The sequence below is a fragment of the Phocoena sinus genome, chromosome 3 (genome assembly GCF_008692025.1).
Source record: "Phocoena sinus isolate mPhoSin1 chromosome 3, mPhoSin1.pri, whole genome shotgun sequence".
Lineage (NCBI taxonomy): Eukaryota > Metazoa > Chordata > Mammalia > Artiodactyla > Phocoenidae > Phocoena > Phocoena sinus.
Genome location: NC_045765.1, coordinates 83,849,064 through 83,870,725, shown reverse-complemented (window position 1 = coordinate 83,870,725; position 21,662 = coordinate 83,849,064). Strand labels below are relative to the sequence as shown.

The window sequence follows — 21,662 nt, the reverse complement described above, 5'->3', positions numbered from 1 at the left end:
GAGGGTGGGAGGGAGGGAGTCGCAAGAGGGAAGAGTTATGGGGATATAAGTATATGTATAACTGATTCACTTTGTTGTAAAGCAGAAACTAACACACCTTGTAAAGCAATTATACTTTAAATAGATGTTAAAAAATTATTCTGATAGTTTTCTCTGGATAATGAGTAATTTGCCTTGTGACTTGATATATATCTATATAGGTGTGTGTGTGTGTATATATATATATATATGTATATATATGTGTGTGTGTGTGTGTAAATATCTTAATATACAAAAGATAAAGGAGTATTTTAAATTAAAAAAATACAGTAATCAAGATAGTTTGGTATTTGTGAAAGACAATAGGAAAACAAATAGATCAGTGGAACAGAATCGAGGGAGAGAGTCAGAAGTAGATCCACATAATTGTAGTTAATTGATCTTTGACAAAGGGGCAAAGTCAATACAGGGGAGAAAAGTTAATATTTTTAACACATGGTTCTGGAACAAGGGACCACCATGTGCAAAAAAATGAATCTAGACATATACTTTACACCATTCACACAAATTAACTCAAAATGGATCACAGACCTAAATGTACAATGTAATAGTATAAAACACCTAGAAGATAAATAGGAGAAAACCTAGATGACCTCGGGTATGAAGATGACTTTTTAGATACAACACCAAAGGCGTGGTCCATGAAGAAATGATTGATAAGTTGGAACTCCTCAAAATTTTAAAACTTCTCTGTTTTCCTTTCTTTCTTCCCTCCTCCCTACCTGTACTGCATGGCTTGTGGAATCTGAGTTCCCTGACCAGGGATTGAACTTGGGCCCTCATCAGTGAGAACTCAGATTTCTAACCACTTGACCATCAGGGAATTCCCTCCTTTCTTTCTTTTTTAAAACATTATAACTCCACAGAAATGTGTGTGATACGTGTTGCAAATGGCAAAGGAACACATGAGTTTTCATTCAGAGAAATTCTACTTAACACTGGACGTGAGTCATGGTATGAAAGTGTGCCTCCAATCTCAAATGGTATGGCATCTTTAGTACAGAATTTAAGGGAAAGTACGAGCATTGGAAGTGAAACCCAAAAGGGTCTCAGGCACACTCTGGGTGGTCTATAAGCAATTATGGAACTATAATGATTTCATAAGTTTAAAAGATATAATGAACTCAAAGCAACCTGATAGGCAACATAAAATGAACCAGATTGGCAAAATTCTCAGAAAGATTTCAACAACAGACATCAATGTGATACAACAGTTGAAAAGTATGCAAAACGGAAAATAGTTAGAGCCCCTGAGACCAGAGCAGTAACTGTGATGGACAGTCACGTAGATGGAAGTGTCCATATTTCTTGCCTGCTCCAAGCTATATATATATATTTTTTATATATATGGTATATATTATATGTATTGTATTCAGGTTCTCCTCAAAAAAATAAAAAATAAAACTTCTGCTCTGCAAATACAGTATCAAAGGAATGAGAAGATAAGCCGTAGACTGGAAGAAAACATTTGCAAAGGCACATTTGACAAAAGACTGTTATCTAAAATACACAAAGAACTCTTCCCTGGTGGCATAGTGGTTAAGGATCTGCCTGCCAATGCAGGGGACATGGGTTCGATCCCTGGTCCAGGAAGATCCCACATGCTGTGGAGCAACTAAGCCTGTGAGCCACAACTACTGAGCCTGCGCTCTAGAGCCTGTGAGCCACAACTACTGAGCCCATGTGCTGCAGGTACTGAGCCCATGCGCTGCAACTACTGAAACCCGTGTGCCGCAGCTGCTTAGCCCATGTGCTGCAACTACTGACGCCTGAATGTCTAGAGCCCATGCTCCAGAACAAGAGAAGCTACCACAATGAGAAGCCCGTGAACTGCAACAAAGAGTAGCCCTGCTCGCTGCAATTAGAGAAAGCCTGCACCCAGCAATGAGGACCCATCACAGCCAAAAATAAATAAAATTAATTTAAAAAAATACACAAAGAACTCTTAAAAGTCTACTAAGAAAACCAGCAACCTGATTAAAAAACAAACACCTCGCCAAAGAAGATCTACAGATGGCAAATAAGCACATAAAAAGTTGCTCAACGTCATATGTCATCAAGGAAGTGCAAATTAAAGGAACAATGACATACCACTATACATCTATTAGAATGCCCCAAATCTAGAACGTTGACAACCACCAAGTACTGGTGAGGTTGTGGAGCAACAGGGACTCTCATTCATTGCTGGTGGGAATGCAAAATAATCCAGCCACTTTGGAAGACAGTTTGGCTGTTTCTTACAAAATTAAAAATACTCTTACCATAGGACCTAGCAATTGAGCTCCTTAGTATTTGTGCAGAGGAGTTGAAAACATATGTCTACACTAAAGCCCACACATAGCTGTTTATAACAGCTTTATTCATAATTGTCAAAACTTGGAAGCAAGCAAGAAGTCCTTTAGTAAGTGAGTAGATAAACTGTAGTGCATCCAGACAATGGAATATTATTCAGAGCTCAAAGAAAATGAGCTACCAAGCCACAGAAAGATATGGAGGAACCTTAAATGCATATTACTAAGTGAAAGAAGCCAATATGAAAAATATGTATGATTCTAACTATATGATATTCTGGAAAAGTCAAAACTATGAAGACAGTAAAAAGATCATTGATTCCCAGGAGTTAGTGAATAGGTGGAGCACAGAGGGTTTTATGACAGTGAAACAACTGTGTGTGGTACTATAATGGTGGATACATGTCATTATATGTTTGTTCAAAACCATAAAATGTACACCAAGAGTGGAACTTAATGTAAACTATGGACTTATGTGATAATGATGTGTCATTGTAGGTTTATAAATTGTAAAAATTTACAAACATACTCTAGTGGAGTATATTGATAATCAGGGAGGCTGTGCATGAATCAGGGTAAAAGACAAGTGGGGAATCTCCATACTTTGTGCTAATTTGGCTGTGATACTAAAAGTTCTCTAAAAGGTAAAGTCCATTAAAAACAAAATGTTAACCAGTGAGGTTCTTTTTAAAAGGGAATGATTTGAACTCATTTATATCTATATCATAGTTGTAGATATTTTTGTTTATTTACACAGTGCAATCCTCCATGCTGTCAAGAACATTTGTGATGCAGAATTTGTTTAAAGTGGGCTCTGGGATTTTCTTCCAAGTTTCTTATGCCCCTTTAACAAGTTTCTAATGCTGCTGATTTCATACTCTTCCAGAAGGCTTATTAGAAGTTTTTTAGATACAATCTAAGACTCAATTTTTTCTCAAATGCTTATTATGGTTTTTTGACGACAGAATCAAAGACTTGGATTTGTCTAGCTTTTGGGTAGAAATAATAACGAAGTTCATGTGTGCATGCAGTGACCACTGTCATGATTGCTGCCTGGCCAGCAATGATAGATGTATCTTTTCAGAGATGTTACAGTGTGAAAAAAAAAAAAATCATGTTAGAACTGGTGAATTATGACAGCTCAGAGTTATTCTGTATAATTAAAATAAATATTTTAAATTATTTTTTTATTAGAGAAAATATTTTTGTACACAGCAATTAATTATTGGCCTTTACATTTTATTTATTTATTTATTTATTTTTGCGGTACACGGGCCTCTCACTGTTGTGGCCTCTCCCGCTGTGGAGCACAGGCTCTGGACGTGCAGGCTCAGCGGCCATGGCTCACGGGCCCAGCCACTCCACGGCATGTGGGATCTTCCTGGACTGGGGCACGAACCTGTGTCCCCTGCATTGGCAGGCAGACTCTCAACCACTGTGCCACCAGGGAAGCCCCTGGCCTTTATATTTTAGATGATGACAGCACTATTTCATGATCTGTTCTTCTTTTTAAGAAATGGTTTTTTTTCATATCCTGTTGAATTTATCACAGATTTCTAAGCTAATTTTAGTTTATTGGTTATAATTGTATATTAAAGAGCACCTCTGCCCCATAAGCAGTAAAATATGCATCTGTTAATGCTTTGGAATTTAGGTTCTCGACTGAAATAAATTTAAGCATTAAAAAATTTTTTTTCATTTCTTTTTTTGACAGGTCACAAAGACAGAATTAGAGAAATTAAAAACAAGCTATAGACAATTAATAAAAGAAATGAATTCTGCCAAAGAGAAATATAAAGAAGCTGTAGCTAAAGGTATGATGCAATTATGAAAAATGTTTATTTCAGTGATTTTTTTTCTTATCATTTGAAAGTTATCTTTATAAGTGGTGGAATGATTACACTTAGACCAATTCACATTTTAAAAATATTAAAGTAAGCCAAAATAGACTAATTACCAAACTGTGTAATAAGTATTTCTTTTGTTTTTTGAAAATAATGGAAACTATTTTTTTTTTTTTTTTTTTTGCGGTACGCGGGCCTCTCACTGTTGTGGCTTCTCCCGTTGCGGAGCACAGGCTCCGGACGCGCAGGCTCAGCGGCCATGGCTCACGGGCCCAGCCGCTCTGCGGCATGTGGGATCTTCCCGGACCAGGGCACGAACCTGTGTCCCCTGCTTCCGCAGGCGGACTCTCAACCACTGTGCCACCAGGGAAGCCCCTGGAAACTATTTTTGAGTAGTTAATGCTATTAATAGAATTATGCAGTACTTGTAATAGAATGCAAGGAATTTTTAAATTTTTCTCATAGGCTTCAGATTTACTCATTTAATTACTGAGTGCTAAATAAGAAAAATAAAGTTGTATTTGTTTAAAAGCTTTTATTGATCCTCTTTTTACCTGTATTTAAATGCCATTAAAATCACAGGTCGTCTTATAGCTCAGTTTTGCTTTCATAGCTTAATTTTATATCTATATTGTACTAAAATTTTCATAATAAGCTTTGGAAGTAAATGGAAAGGGAAACATTATGTTTTAATCAAAGATTTGTGGTTATAGTTTTTAAATGTGACTAGTCTTCATATTTATATTTTTTTAATTATAAAATTTTTGTTGTTTTCTGTTTAAATAGAAGCATTATTAGCAACTCTTTTTAAAATATTTTTTTAATTATTAAATTTAGCTTTCTCATTTATTAATGTATTTTCTCTTTTTCTTTTACTTGCATATTATTTTGTCATTTGGTGGAGGTAAATGAAGTAAACAGCTCCTATATTTGGATATACCTTACACAATGAAAATACTGTTTTTGTTGTTATTCCCAGTAGACTAGAAGAGAGACTGATTTAGATGCAGTTCCCCCCTGCCACTTCTGCCTCCCTTTCCTTCTTCCTCTTGCTCCTCCCTACTTCCTTACTCTCCTTCCTTCTCTGTCCCTCCCCTCCCTTCTCCCAGTATTCCCTTCAGCATTTACTTTGTGTCTCCCTGTCTCCATCCCTCCCACATTTATTTCACGTTTCTGCTTCTTGCAGTGTTTCTAGATGAATTAGTATTCACAGTTTACTTATTTTTACTTATTTTTCTTGTACCTCAACCAGCATTTTGAGATTATGATCTCTTTTTAATGCAAACATATCTTTTAAAATGCTTTTGTACTTCAGTTATGTAAGTTAAGTGAAGAAAAGAAAAAATGCAATAGTGGAAAGATGAGTCAGACTTTGGAGTCAGATAGCCTTAGATGTAAATTCCAATGTTGTATGATTATTTCATAATTTTCAAACTTTGTATACCTAATTATTATTCCTTTTTTATTTTAAAGAGTGCTTTATATAATCAAGAAGTATTTACTGAGCATTTGCTACCCTTAAGTTATTGAGATTCAAACATTCAAGGAGCTTACCCACTTCTAGTTGATATTCTAACTTGGGAACTGCAAGTCTTCACTGTTTTTCAAAATTTAGTCTTTATACAAGGGATCCCCTGCTAAACCATCAAGAGTGATTTAGAAATAGTTTTGTACATTGAGCATTACTACTCAATCTGTCAAAGGGTTAGTTTTATAAAGTTCATTACATAATGCTTGGCTAGCATTCTCAAATTAGTTTCCTGTATTATAAACATCCACATATTAAATTCACCCAGAACAAGTGGTGACATAATCCAACTATATTGTAATCCATCTATGTGAAGTATTTCACAGTAGGTCTATAAAAATGATTAGTTAGGAAAAGAAGTACATAATTACTCCCAAGTGTTTGATACTTTTAATGACATAGTTTTTGTTTAAAAAATGAAATCTAATTCTGATATCATAATAAAGTTTTAAATAGTTCTTGTACCTAAAGGTTATATTATCAAAGATTATTCACAGGTAATAATTGTTCTTTATTACTTATCTTTATTGTTTATTATAGAGATAAAATACCATTCAGTGTTGTATCAGTAGTAAGAAGGCAACTAGAAAATCTGAAGACCGTAGTTTTAATTGAGCTTAAGAATTGTATTATTTGACTGAGTCTCCTGATGTTAAAATATGTGAGCTTATTTACATTTTCTTTCTAAAGGAATTAGTGATGTACTTTTTCATTTTCTGGAATTTGATTACTCCCATTAAATCAATGTAAAATGTATAGAGTATATACTTTTAAAGTAAGTTCTTATATAACTATGTAAATGCATGAGACTTATGTGAATTTCCCTTTTATAATCACAACTATCTTTATACTCATGATTACCTGAAAAAGTATAAAATTATATTTTTGAAAATTTTGTATCTGTTTTCAAACTCCTTCTTCTACCTTTAACATGGAAATAGGTTTTTTGTGTGAAGTTATTTACTATTTATAAGGATAATGTGTTGGCAAATTCTTCCAACATTTACAGGCTTTATGTCAGAACCTTAGTTTATCTGGAGAGGCCACACCAGGCCATTTCTGGAATGGGCTGTAGGAATTGCTGGAGCACTGATGGTGGATACCCAAGCTGTGGCTCTGGCATTCAGAGTCATTGCTTTAGACATTAGGGGGTCTTTGAAAAGCTATTTAAAAACTCAATCTGATATATAGTGTCCAGCTTGAGAAGACAAGGCTACGGGGGAGATAGGACCCAGAAATAGCTCCTATAGTAAGTAAGGGTTAAATTCTGGATTTGATCAAGAATTGGTTTGAGAAGGTAGCAGGAATGTGACAGAAGAGTAAGATGCGGAGATCACCTTCCTCCCCACAGATACATCAGAAATACATCTACATATGGTACTGCTCCTATAGAACACCCACTGAATGCTGGCAGAAGACCTCAGACCTCCCAAAAGGCAAGAAACTCCCCACATACCTGGGTAGGGTAAAAGAGAAAAGAAAAAACAGACAAAAGAATAGGGACAGAACCTGCACCAGTGGGAGGGAGCTGTGAAGGAGGAAAGGTTTCCACACACTAGGAAGCCCCTTCACAGGCGGAGACTGTGGGTGGCGGAGAGGGAAAGCTTCAGAGCCATGGAGGAGAGCACAGCAACAGGGGTGTGGAAGGCAAAGCAGAGAGATTCCCGCACAGAGGATCGGGGCCGACCAGCATTCACCAGCCTGATTGGCTTGTCTGCTCACCCGCCGGGGCGGGTGTGGGCTGGGAGCTGAGACTCGGGCTTTAGTCGGAGCGCAGGGAGAAGACTGGCGGTGTGAACACAGCCTGAAGGAGTTAGTGCACCACGGCTAGCCGGGAGGGAGTCTGGGAAAAAGTCTGGACCTGCTGAAGAGGAAAGAGACATTTTCTTCCCTCTTTGTTTCCTGGTGAGCAAGGAGAGGGGTTTAAAAGCACTGCTTAAAGGAACTCCAGAGATGGGCGTGAGCCGCGGCTATCAGCGCAGACCCGAGATGGGCATGAGACACTAAGGCTGCTGCTGCCACCACCAAGAAGCCTGTGAGCAAGCACAGGTCACTATCCACAACTCCTCCTGGGAGCCTGTGCAGACCGCCACTGCAAGGGTCCCGTGATCCAGGGACAACTTCCCCGGGAGAATGCACAGCACGCCTCAGGCTGAGGTAAAGTCATGCCGGCTGCTGCCGCCACAGCCTCACCCCGTTCCCCTCCCTCCCCCCGGCCGGAGTGAGCCAGAGCCCCTGAATCAGCTGCTCCTTTAACCCCATCCTGTCTGAGCGAAGAACAGAAGCCCTCAGGCGACCTACACGCAGAGGCGGTGCCAAATCCAATGCTTAAATTCCGGAGCTGTGCATACAAGTAAAGAAAGGGAAATCTCTCTCAGCAGCCTCAGGAGCAGCGGATTAAATCTCCACAATCAACTTGATGTACCCTGCATCTGTGGAAAATATGAATAGACAACTAATCATCCCAAATTGACGAGGTGGTCTTTGAGAACAAGATATATTATTTTTTCCCCTTTTCCTCTTTTTGTGAGTGTGTATGTGTATGCTTCTGTGTGAGATTTTGTCTGCATAGATTTCCTTTCATCATTTGTCCTAGGGTTCTGTCAGTCCGTTTTGTTTTTTTAACTTAAAAAATGTTTTTTTCTTAATAATTATTTTTTGTTTTAATAACTTTTTTTTAATCTTTATATTATTTTATCCTCTTTCTTTCCTCCTTTCTTTCTTTTGTTTTCTTTTGTTTTCTTTCTTCTTTTTCTCCCTTTTATTCTGAGCTGTGTGGATGAAAGGCTCTTGGTGCTCCAGGCAGGAGTCAGCGCTGTGCCTCTGAGCTGGGAGAGCCAACTTCAGGACACTGGTCCACAAGAGACCTCCCAGCTCCATGTAATATCAAATGGCGAAAATCTCCCAGAGATCTCCATCTCAGTGCCAAGACCCAGCTTCACTCAACGACCAGCAAGCTACAGTGCTGGACACCCTATGTGAAACAATTAGCAAGACAGAAACATAACCCTATCCATTAGCAGAAAGGCTGCCTAAAATCATAATAAGGCCGCAGACACCCCAAAACACACCACCAGACGTGGATCTGCCCACCAGAAAGACAAGACCCAGCCTCATCCACCAGAAGACAGGCACTAGTCCCCTCCACCAGGAAGCCTACACAACCCACTGAAACATCCTTAGCCACTAGGGACAGACAACAAAAACAACGGGAACTATGAATCTGCAGCCTGCAAAAAGGAGACCCCAAACACAGTAAGATAAGCAAGATGAGAAGACAGAAGAACACACAGCAGATGAAAGAGCAAGGTAAAAACCCACCGGACCTAACAAATGAAGAGGAAATAGGCAGTCTACCTGAAAAAGAATTCAGAATAATGATAGTAAAGATGATCCAAAATCTTGGAAATAGAATAGAGAAAATGCAAGAAACATTTAACAAGGACCTAGAAGAACTAAAGAGGAAACAAGCAACGATGAACAACACAATAAATGAATTTAAAAATACTCTAGATGGGATCAATAGCAGAATAACTGAGGCAGAAGAATGGATAAGTGACCTGGAAGATAAAATAGTGGAAATAACTACTGCAGAGCAGAATGAAGAAAAAAGAATGAAAAGAACTGCGGAAAGTCTCAGAGACCTCTGGGACAACATTAAACGCACCGACATTCGAATTATAGGGGTCCCAGAAGAAGAAGAGAAAAAGAAAGGGACTGAGAAAATATTTGAAGAGATTATAGTTGAAAGCTTCAATAATATGGGAAAGGAAACAGTTCATCAAGTCCAGGAAGCACAGAGAGTCCCATACAGGATAAATACAAGGAGAAACACGCCAAGACAGATATTAATCAAACTATCAAAAATTAAATACAAAGAAAGCATATTAAAAGCAACAAGGGAAAAACAACAAATAACACATAAGGGAGTCCCCATAAGGTTAACAGCAGATCTTTCAGCAGTAACTCTGCAAGCCAGAAGGGAGTGGCAGGACACATTTAAAGTGATGAAGGAGAAGAACCTACAACCAAGATTACTTTACCCAGCAAGGATCTCATTCAGATTTAATGGAGAAATTAAAACCTTTACAGACAAGCAAAAGCTGAGAGAGTTCAGCACCACCAAACCAGCTTTACAGCAAAGGCTGAAGGACCTTCTCTAGGCAAAAAACACAAGAGAAGGAAAACAAGCACAAAACAATTAAGAAAATGGGAATAGGAACATACATATAGATAATTTCCTTTTATGTAAATTGATTAAGGGCTCCCACCGAAAGACACAGACTGGCTACAAAAACAAGAATGGATACAGAATGGATACAAAAACAAGACCCATATATATGACATCTACAAGAGACCCACTTCAGACCTAGAGAAACATACAGACTGAAAGTGAGGGGATGGAAAAAGATATTCCATGCAAATGGAAATCAAAAGAAAGCTGGAGTAGCAATTCTCATATCAGATAAAATAGACTTTAAAATAAAGACTATTACAAGAGACAAAGAAAGACACTACATAATGATCAAGGGATCGATCAAAGAAGAAGATATGACAATTGTAAATAATTATGCACGCAACATAGGAGCACTTCAATACATAAGGCAAATGCTAACAGCCATAAAAGGGGAAATCGACAGTAACCCATTCATAGTAGGGGACTTTAACACCCCACTTTCACCCATGGACAGATCATCCAAAATGAAGATAAATAAGGAAACACAAGCATTAAACGATACATTAAACAGGATGGACTTAAATGATATTTATAGGACATTCCATCCAAAAACAACAGAATACATGCTTTTCTCAAGTGCTCATGGAACATTCTCCAGGATAGATCATCTCTTGCATCACAAATCAAGCCTTGGTAAATTTAAGAAAACTGAAATTGTATCAAGTATCTTTTCCGACCACAATGCTATGAGACTAGATATTAATTACAGGAAATGATCTGTAAAAAATACAAACAAATGGAGGCTCAGAAATACACTACTTAATAACCAAGAGATCACTGAAGAAATCAAAGAGGAAATTAAAAATACCTAGAAAAAACTGACAATGGAGACACGATGACGCAAAACCTATGGGATGCAGCAAAAGCAGTTCTAAGATGGAAGTTTATAGCAATACAATCCTACCTTAAGAAACAGGAAACATCTCGAATAAACAACCTAACCTTGCACCTAAAGCAGTTAGAGAAAGAAGAACAAAAATCCCCAAAAGTTATCAGAAGGAATGAAATCATAAAGATCAGATCAGAAATAAATGAAAAAGAAATGAAGGAAACAATAGCAAAGATCAATAAAACTAAAAGCTGGTTCTTTGAGAAGATAAACAAAATTGATAAACCATTAGCCAGACTCATCAAGAAAAAAAGGGAGAAGACTCAAATCAATAGAGCTAGAAATGAAAAAGGAGAAGTAACAACTGACACTGCAGAAATACAAAAGATCATGAGAGATTACTACAATCAGCTCTATGCCAATAAAATGGACAACCTGGAAGAAATGGACAAATTCTTAGAAATGTGCAACCTGCCAAGACTGAATCAGGAAGAAATAGAAAATATGAACAGACCAATCACAAGCACTGAAATTGAAACTGTGATTAAAAATCTTCCAACAAACAAAAGCCCTGGACCAGATGGCTTCACAGGTGAATTCTATAAAACGTTTACAGAAGAACTAACACCTGCCCTTCTCAAACTCTTCCAAAATATAGCAGAGGGAGGAACATTCCCAAACTCATTCTGCGAGGCCACCTTCACCCTGATACCAAAACCAAATAAAGATGTCACAAAGAAAGAAAACTAGAGGCCAATATCACTGATGAACATATATGCAAAAATTCTCAACAAAATACTAGCAAAGAGAATCCAACAGCACATTAAAAGGATTATACACCATGATCAAGTGGGGTTTATTTCAGTAATGCAAGGATTCTTCAATATACGCAAATCAATCAACGTGATACACCATGTTAACAAATTGAAGGAGAAAAAACTTATGATCATCTCAATAGATGCAGAGAAAGCTTTCAACAAAATTCAACACCCATTTATGATAAAAAGCCCTGCAGAAAGTAGGCATAGAGGGAACTTTCCTCAACATAGTAAAGGCCATATATGACAAACCCACAGCAAATATCATTCTCAATGGTGAAAAACTGAAAGCATTTCCAGTAAGATCAGGAACAAGACAAGGTTGCCCACTCTCACCACTCTTATTCAACATAGTTTTGGAAGTTTTAGCCACAGCAATCAGAGAAGAAAAGGAAATAAAAGGAATCCAAATCGGAAAAGAAGAAGGAAAGCTGTCACTGTTTGCAGATGACTTGATACTATACATAGAGAATCCTAACGATGCTACCAGAAAACTACTAGAGCTAATCAATGAATTTGGTAAAGTAGCAGGATACAAAATTAATGCACAGAAATCTCTGGCATTCCTATACACTAATGATGAAAAATCTGAAAGTAAAATCAAGAAAACACTCCCATTTACCATTGCAACAAAAAGAATAAAGTATCTAGGAATAAACCTACTTAAGGAGACAAAAGACCAGTATGCAGAAAATTATAAGACACTGACGAAAGCAGTTAAAGATGATACACATAGATGGAGAGATATACCATGTTCTTGGATTGGAGGAATCAACATTGTGAAAATGACTCTACTACCCTAAGCAATCTACAGATTGAATGCAATCCCTATCAAAGTACCACTGGCATTTTTCACAGAACTAGAACAAAAAAATTCACAATTTGTATGGAAACACAAAAGACCCCCGAATAGCCAAAGAAATCTTGAGAACAAAAAATGAAGCTCGAAGAATTAGGCTCCCTGACTTCAGACTATATTGCAAAGGTACAGTAATCAAGACAGTATAGTGCTGGCACAAAAACAGAAATATAGATCAATGGAACAGGATAGAAAGCCCAGAGATAAACCCATGCACATATCTTCCCCTTATCTTTGATAAAGGAGGCAAGAATATACAGTGGAGAAAGGACAGCCTCTTCAATAAGTGGTGCTGGGAAAACTGGGCACGTACATGTAAAAGTATGAGATTAGAGCATTCCCTAACACCATACAGAAAAATAATTCCAAAATGGATTAAAGACCTAAATGTAGGGCCAAAAACTATGAAACTCTTAGAGGAAAACATAGGCAAAACACTCTATGCCATAAATCACAGCAAGCTCCTTTCTGACCCACCTCCTAGAGAAATGGAAATAAAAACAAAAATAAACAAATGGGACCTAATGAAACTTCAAAGCTTTTGCACAGCAAAGGAAACCATAAACAAGACTAAAAGACAACCTCCAGAATGTGAGAAAATAGCTGCAAATGAAGCAACTGACAAAGGGTTAATCTCCAAAATTTGCAAGCAGCTCATGCAGCTCAATAACAAAAAAGCAAACAACCCAATCCAAAAATGGGCAGAAGACCTAAATAGACATTTCTCCAAAGAAGATACACAGATTGCCAGCAAACACATGAAAGAATGCTCAACATCATTAATCATTAGAGAAATGCAAATGAAAACTACAATGAGATATCATCTCACATCGGTCAGAATGGCCATTATCAAAAAATCTTCAAACAATAAATGCTGGAGAGGGTGTGGAGAAAAGGGAACCCTCTTGCACTGTTGGTGGGAATGTAAATTGATACAGCCACTATGTAGAACAGTATGGAGGTTCCTTAAAAAACTACAAATAGAACTACCATATGACCCAGCAATCCCACTACTGGGCATATAACATGAGAAAACCATAATTCAAAAAAGTCATGTACCAAAATGTTCATTGCAGCTCTGTTTACAATAGCCAGGACATGGAAGCAACCTAAATGTTCATCTTTGGATGAATGGATAAAGAAGATGTGGCATGTGTATACAATGGAATATTACTCAGCCATGAAAAGAAACGAAATTGAGTTATTTGTAGTGAGTTGCATGGACCTAGAGTCTGTCATACAGAGTGAAGTAAGTCAGAAAGAGAAAAACATATACAGTATGCTAGCACATATATATGGAATCTAAGGAAAAAAGAAAAAAGGTCATAAAGAACCTAGGGGTAAGATGGGAATGGAGAGGCAGACCTACTAAAGAATGGACTTGAGGATGTGGGGAGGGGGAAGGGTAGGCTCTGACAAAGTGAGAGAGTGGCATGGACATATATACACTACCAAACATAGAATAGATAGCTAGTGGGAAGCAGCCTCTTAGCATAGGGAGATCAGCTCGGTGCTTTGTGACCACTTAGAGGGGTGGGATAGGGAGGGTGGGAGCGAGGGAGACGCAAGAGGGAAGAGATATGGGTACATGTGTATATGTATAACTGATTCACTTTGTTATAAAGCAGAAACTAACACACCATTGTAAAGCAATTATACATTGTAAAGCCATTATACCAATAAAGATGTTAAAGAAAAAAAAAGGGTAATAATATATGAAAAAAAAAAGAATTGGTTTGGCATCAAGGGTTCAGTTACTGCAAATGGAGGTTCAGCAGCAGTAGCACATCAGCTGGAGGCCTGGGTTAATACTGAAATTCCAAATTCCTGATCCCTGCTGTATGGGTTACACAAAATACGTTAAATTTTCAATGTTAGAATTTATATCCAAAGGAACACTGATTTATGTTGTCTAATGTAAAATATAACATTCATTTGTTATATGAATATAGCACCATTTTAGTTAAATTTTTTGGTATTGAATAATATACGCTAAATATCGAAGTCATTTTGCTCTATGCTGTGTCAAGGGAACAAATGTTTGTCTTAAATTGACTTGGACTAATTTGGATATTAGTCTGTTGATTATTATTTATAACATGTATGCTGAGAACAACCAAAATAATTTTAGCCTATTTAGCTAAAGTTAATAGAGTGTTTCATTAGAGCATGGAATAATAAGTTCTTTTACTTTCCTATAGCATATTAAGTTCTGAATACTTTTAGTTGGTTAAGCACATTGTTAAGTTTGCCATAAAACAATTTTGTGAATCCATAAAGCTTGTATCCAAACTAAGGTTCTGACATAATGGCTGTAAATGGAAACATTTGCCATCACCTCATCATCAGAAAGAGTAGATGACTTCTCAAAAGAACTCCTATAAGATCATATTGTCTATGAACAAAGATAGTTTTCCTTTTCCTTTTCAATCTGGATGTCTTTTTTTTTTTTTTCCTTTTTCTTGCCTCTTTGCCCTAGCTAGACCCTTCAGTATAGTGTTGAACAGACATAGAAAGACCAAACATGTTTGCCTTGTCCCTGATCTTAGGGGAAAGACTTTCATCATAAATATGACGTTAACTGTAGTTTTTCAAACGTTTTTCCTTTTATCGGGTTGAAGAAGTTCCTTTTTATTCCTGCTTAAGAATGGATGTCAGATTTTGTCAAATGCTTTTGCCATATCTGTGGAGATGGATATTTTTTTTTCTTCTTTACCTTGATATGGTGAATTATTTTGATTGATTTTCACATTTTAAAAATATTATACCATCTTCACATTCCTGGAATAAACTCCTCTTGGTTATGATGTATTATTATTTTTTATGTTGTTTGATATGGTTGGCTAAGTTTTTATGGATTTTCAAATATGTCTGTTTCTTTTAATATCTTTGTCTCATTTTTGTATAAGGATAATACTGTCCTGTCTATGATTGACCCCTCTTAGTAATGTTTGTGTTCAATTTATAATATTTCTTAAATATTGGCAGAATTCACTTGTGAAGCCATCTGCGTCTGCTTGCTTTATTTTTTTCTCTTTTGCTAAGATTTTTAAACTATAAATTCAATTTCTTTAATTGATATAGGCTATTCAGTTTATCTTTTTCTTTGAGTTTTAGTAGGTTGTATCTTTCAAGCAATTGTCCATTTCATTTGTTTAATTTATTGGTTCTAAGGTGTTCAGAATACTTCCTTGTCCACCTTTTTATATTTGTAGAATCTGTGATGATATTTTCTTTCTCATTTTTGTTATTGGTACTTTGTGTCTTCTCTTTTATCCCTAATCATTTTGGCTAGAGGTTTATCAATTTTATTAATCTTCTCAAAGATTGGCTTTAGGCTTTATTTTCTTTCTATTTTTCTGCTTTCTATTTAATTGATTTATGCTCTAATTTTTGTTATTTTGTTTCTTCTGCTTGCTTTAGGCTTAGTTTGCACCAGTTTTTCTATTTTTTCTTTTTTTTAATCTGGAAGCTAATTAAGATCATTGATTTGAGAACTATCTTCTTTTCTTATGTAGGCATTAGTGCTATGAATTTCCCTAAGGACTATTTTAGCAACATTCCATACATTTGTATGTATTGTGTCTTCATTTTTCTTCAGTTCAAAATACTTAAAGTATTTCCTTTTGGCTTTTCTTTTTCTTTGATACATAGGCTATTTAGAAATGTATTTGGTTTCCTAAAGATTTGACATTAAAAAAAGTCTATTTTTCATTTATAATTTAATTTCATTTAGTCTGAGAATATTCTTTTTGTGACTTTATTCCTTTTACATTTATGAATGCATGTTATATGGCCCATAGTATGGTTTACCTTGGTAAATGCTTCATGTGCACTTGATAAGAATATGTATTCTGCTGTTGTTGGTTGCAGTGGTCTATATTGCTATCTTGGACCAGTTGGTTAATAGTGTTATTAAAAGTTTTTAGGTTGTTACTGACTTTCTGTCTACTTGTTCCATCAATTGTTGAGAGGGGGCAATTGAAATCTCCCACTGTAATTGTAGATTTGTCTATTTCTTCTCATAGTTTTGTCAGTTTTTTGCTTAATGTATTTTGAAACTCTAGTTATTGGGTGTAAAAGTAGTCATGATTGTTGTATCCTCTTGATGCCCTGACCCTTTCGTCATGTGAAATGACCTTTATTATCCCTGGTAGTATTCTTTGCTGTGTTATCTGTTCTATCTGATATTAATATTAGATACTTCGATTAGTGTTTACATGATATATCTTTTTATCATCCTTTTACTTCAACATTTTTTAGTCTTTATATAGTTGAAGCGCATTTCTTATAAGCAGCATATAATTAGGTCTTGCTTTTTTATCTTGATAATCTTTACATTTTAACTGGGATAGTTAGACTATAATGTGATTGACTTTGATAATGTTAGGTTTAAATCTGTCATCTTGCAGTTTTTTTTTTCTCTTTGTTTCATCAGTCCTTTATTCTCCTTTTCCTTTTTTCTGCCTCCTTTTGGAATAATTGAAAAAAATTTATTAAGATTCCCATTTATCCCCTTTATTAGCTGTAACTTTTTCTTTTGTTTATTGTTTTTCTTTTGTTTATTCTCCTTTATTAGTCTTATTGGCTGTAACTTTTTCTTTTGTTATTTTATCTTTGATTTACCATAGTATACCTTCAAGTGATGTTATATCACCTTGTGTATAATAAGGAAACCTTACACTGGTATAGTCTTCCTATATTTGTGCTATTGTGATATATTTTACTTTTGCATATGTTTTTAACTTTGTACTATATTGTTAATATTGTTGTTTAGTCAAGTATCTTTAAAATTATAATAAAACGTCTTATATGTTTATCCATGTAGTTATCTTTCCTAGCATTCTTTATTCCATCTGGTATCATTTTACTTTTGCCTGAATGACTTACTTTAACATTTCTTTTAATATAAGTCTACACGTAGTAAGTTCTTTCAGCTTTTGTACATCTGAAAAAGTTTTAATTTCACCTTTGATTTTGAAATATATTTTTGTAGGATGTAGAATTTTCTTTTAGCAGGTATTTTTTTCCCTGTTGGGTCTTTAAATATGTTGCCCTTTGGCCATGTCAAGGAGAAATCTGTTCTAATACTTTTCTTTGTTGCTCGGCATCTTTTATATCCCTTTGGCAGCTTTTAGGATTTCCTTTTTATTGTTGATTTTGAGCAATTTGATTATGATGTGCGTTCCTGTAAGTTTTTTTCTCCTTGTGTTTGTGGTTTTTGAGCTTCTTATATCTGAGAGTTTATAATTTTCATCAAATTTGGAAAACTTTCAGCCGTTATTTCTTCATGTATATTTTCTGTCTATGTCTCTCTTTCTGCTGTCCTTTGGAGACTCCAGTTACATGTATTATTAGGCTGTTTGTATTTGCCTCACAGCCAACTGATGGTCTGTTTATTTTTTCCCCTTGTCTTTTTAGCTTTCTGTTTCATTTTGGTTAGTTTCTATGATTGTATCTACACTTTTACTAATCTTGTTTTCTGCAGTGTCTAATCTGCCTTTAATCTCATGTAGTATATTTTTTATCTTAGATATTATAGATTTTGCCTGGATAATTACGATGTGGGTCTTTTCTTAAATCTTCCATGTGTCTACTTAACACAATAACCCAAGTTTTACAGTCTTAGTGGACTTCATCGTCTTTCTTCATTTGTTCTGAAAGTTGTTATGAGTTTATTCACTCCCAGATTTCATTTTGGTTCTCTGTAATCTCCACTTTTTTTTCCCCCAATTCATTCCCCCCACCGACTTCCCCCGCTTGGTGTCCATACGTTTGTTCTCTACATCGGTGTCTCTATTTCTACCTTGCAACCGGTTCACCTGTACGATTTTCTAGATTCCACATATTTGCATTAATATACAATATTTGTTTTTTTCATTCTGACATACTTCACTCTGTATGACAGTCTCTAGGTCCATCCACGTCCTCTACAAATAACGCAATTTTTGTTCCCTTTTATGGCTGAGGAATATTCCATTGTATATATGTACCATGTCTTCTTTATCCATTCATCTGTCGATGAGCATTTAGGTTGCTTTCGTGACCTGGCTATTGTATATAGTGCTGCAATGAACATTGAGGTGCATGTGTCCTTTTTGAATTATGGTTTTTCTCTGGGCATATGCCCACTAGTGGGATTGCTGGCTCATATGATAATTCTATTTTTTGTTTTTAAAGGAACCTCCATACTGTTCTCCATAGTGGCTGTACCAATTTACATTCCCACCAACAGTGCAAGAGGGTTCCCTTTTCTCCACACCCTCTCTAACATTTGTTGTTCGTGGATTTTCTAATGATATGCCCATTCTAACTGGTGTGAGATGATACCTCATTGTAGTTTTGATTTGTATTTCTCTAATAGTGATGTTGAGCAGCTTCAAATGTGCCTCTTGGCTATCTGTATGTCTTCTTTGGAGAAATGTCTATTTAGATCTTCTGCTCATTTTTTGATTGGGTTGTTTGTTTCCTTAATATTGAGCTGCATGAGCTGCTTGTATATTTTGGAGATTACTCTTTTGTCCGTTGATTTGTTTGCAAATATTTTCTCCTATTCTGAAGGTTGTCTTTTCTTTTTGTTTATAGTTTGCTCTGCAGAAGCTTTGAAGTTTCATTAGGTTCCTATTTGTTTATTTTTTTTTTTATTTCCATTACTGTAGGAGGTGGATCAAAAAAGATCTTGCTGTGATTTATGTCTAAGAGTGTTCTTCCTATGTTTTCCTCTAAGAGTTTTATAGTGTCCAGTCTTACATTTAGGTCTTGAATCCATTTTGAGTTTATTTTTGTGTATGGTGTTAGTGAGTGTTCTAATTTCATTCTTTTACATGTGGCTGTCCAGTTTTGCCAGCACCACTTATTGAACACGCTGTCTTTTCTCCATTGTATATCCTTGCCTCCTTTGTCATAAATTAGTGGACCATAGGTGCGTGGGTTTATCTCTGGGCTTTATATCCTGGTCCATTGATCTGTATTTCTGTTTTTGTGCCAGTACCATATTGTCTTGATTACCATAGCTTTGTAGTATAGTCTGAAGTCAGGGAGTCTGATTTCTCCAGCTCCATTTTTTTCCCTCAAGATTGCTTTGGCTATTCGAGGTCTTTTGTGTCTCCATACTGATTTTAAGATTTTTTGTTCTGGTTCTGTAAACTTGCCACTGGTAATTTGATAGGGATTGAATTGAATCTGTAGATTGCTTTGGGAAGTATAGTTATTTTCACAATGTTGATTCTTCCAATCCAAGAACATGGTATATCTCTCCATCTGTTTGTGTCACCTTTGACTTCTTTCATCAGTGTCTTCTAGTTTTGTGACTACAGGTCTTTTACCTCCTTAGGTAGGTTTACTCCTAGGTATTTTATTCTTTTTGTTACAGTGGTGAATGGGATTGTTTCCTTAATTTCTCTTTCAGATTTTTCATCATCAGTGTATAGGAATGCAAGAGATTTCTGTGCATTAATTTGGTATCTGGCTACTTTACCAAATTCATTGATTAGCTCTAGTAGTTTTCTGGTAGCATCTTTAGGATTTTCTATGTATAGCATCATGTCATCTGCAAGCAGTGACAATTTTACTTCTTCTTTTCCAATTTATATTCCTTTTGTTTCTTTTTCTACTCTGATTGCTGTGGCTAAAATTTCCAAAACTATGTTGACTAATAGTGGTGAGAGTGGGAAACCTTGTCTTCTTCCTGTCCTTAGTGGAAATGGTTTCAGTTTTTCACCATTGAGAATGATGTTGCCTGTGGGTTTGTCTTATATGGCCTTTATTATGTTGAGGTAGGTTGCCTCTGTGCCCACTTTCTGGAAAGTTTTTATCATAAATGGGTGTTGAATTTTGTCAAAAGCTTTTTCTGCATCTATTGAGATGATCATATGATTTTTTTTCTTCAATTTTTAAATATGGTGTATCACATTGATTGATCTGCGTATACTGAAAATCCTTGCATCCCTGGGATAAATCTCCCTTGATCATGGTGTATGATCCTTTTAATGTGTTGCTGGATTCTGCTTGCTGGCATTTTGTTGAGGATTTTTGCATCTATATTCTTCTGTGCTATTGGTCTGTAATTTTCTTTTTTTGCATATCTTTGTCTGGTTTTGGAATCAGGGTGATGGTGGCCTCATAGAATGAATTTGGGAGTGTTCCTTCCTCTACAAAGTTTTGGAAGAGTTTGAGAAAAATGGGTGTTAGCTCTTCTTTAAATGTTTGGTAGAATTCACCTCTGAAGCCATCTGGTCTTGGACTTTTGTTTGTTGGAAGATTTTTAATCACAGTTTCAATTTCAGTGCTTGTGATTGGTCTGTTGATATTTTCTATTTCTACCTGGGTCAGTCTTGAAAGGTTATACCTTTCTAAGAATTTGTCCATTTCTTCCAGGTTGTCCATTTTATTGGCTTAGAGTTGCTGGTAGTAGTCTTTTACGATGCTTTGTATTTCTTCAGTGTCCATTGTAACTTTTCCTTTTTCATTTGTAATTTTATTGATTTGAGTCCTCTCCCTCTTGATGAGTGTGGCTAAAGGTTTATCAACTGTGTTTATCTTCTCAAAGAGCCAGCTTTTAGTATTATTGATCTTTGCTATTGTTTTCTTTGTTTCTATTTCATTTATTTCTGCTCTGATCTTTATGATTTCTTTCCTTCTACAACGTTTGGGTTTTGTTTGTTCTTCTTTCTCTAGTTCCTTTAAGTGTAAGGTTAGATTGTTTATTTAAGATTTTTCTTGTTTTTTGAGGTCGGATTGTATTGCTATGAACTTCCCTCTTAGAACTGCTTTTGCTGCATCCCATAGGTGTTGGATTGTCATGTTTTCATTGTCATTTGTCTCTAGGTATTTTTTGATTTCCTCTTTGATTTTTCAGTAATCTCTTGGTTATTTAGTATCATATTGTTTAGCCTATATGTGTTTGTGTTTTTTACATTTTTTTCCCTGTAATTGATTTCTAATCTCATAGCATTATGGTCATAAAAGATGCTTGATATGATTTCATTTTTTTTGAGTTTATCAAGGCTTGATTTGTGACCCAAGGTGTGATTTATCATTTAAAATGTTCTGTGTGCACTTGAGAAGAAAGTATAATCTGCAGTTTTCGGATGGAATGTCCTATAAATATCCTATATAAATCTATGTGGTCTATTGCATCATTTAAATCTTGTGTTTCCTTATTAAGTTTCTGTCTGGATGATCTGTCCTTTGGTGTAAGTGCAGTGATTAAGTCCCC

The 21,662-nt window shown here is 35.9% G+C and overlaps 1 protein-coding gene across 6 annotated transcripts in view; it reads left to right on the top strand.

Moving 5' to 3' along the window:
- FER (FER tyrosine kinase) overlaps window positions 1-21,662 on the top strand; it is a 477,424-nt gene that overhangs the window by 100,218 nt on the left and 355,544 nt on the right. For 4 of the 6 annotated variants that reach the window (XM_032625918.1, XM_032625922.1, XM_032625921.1 and 1 more), the window contains one exon: window positions 4,045-4,144. In XM_032625918.1, the coding sequence (XP_032481809.1) occupies window positions 4,045-4,144 (100 nt within the window). Of the gene's footprint in view, window positions 1-4,044; window positions 4,145-13,674; window positions 13,695-20,959; window positions 20,965-21,662 lie in introns of those variants that run through there. The other 2 variants (XM_032625924.1, XM_032625923.1) reach the window with 2 other exon arrangements.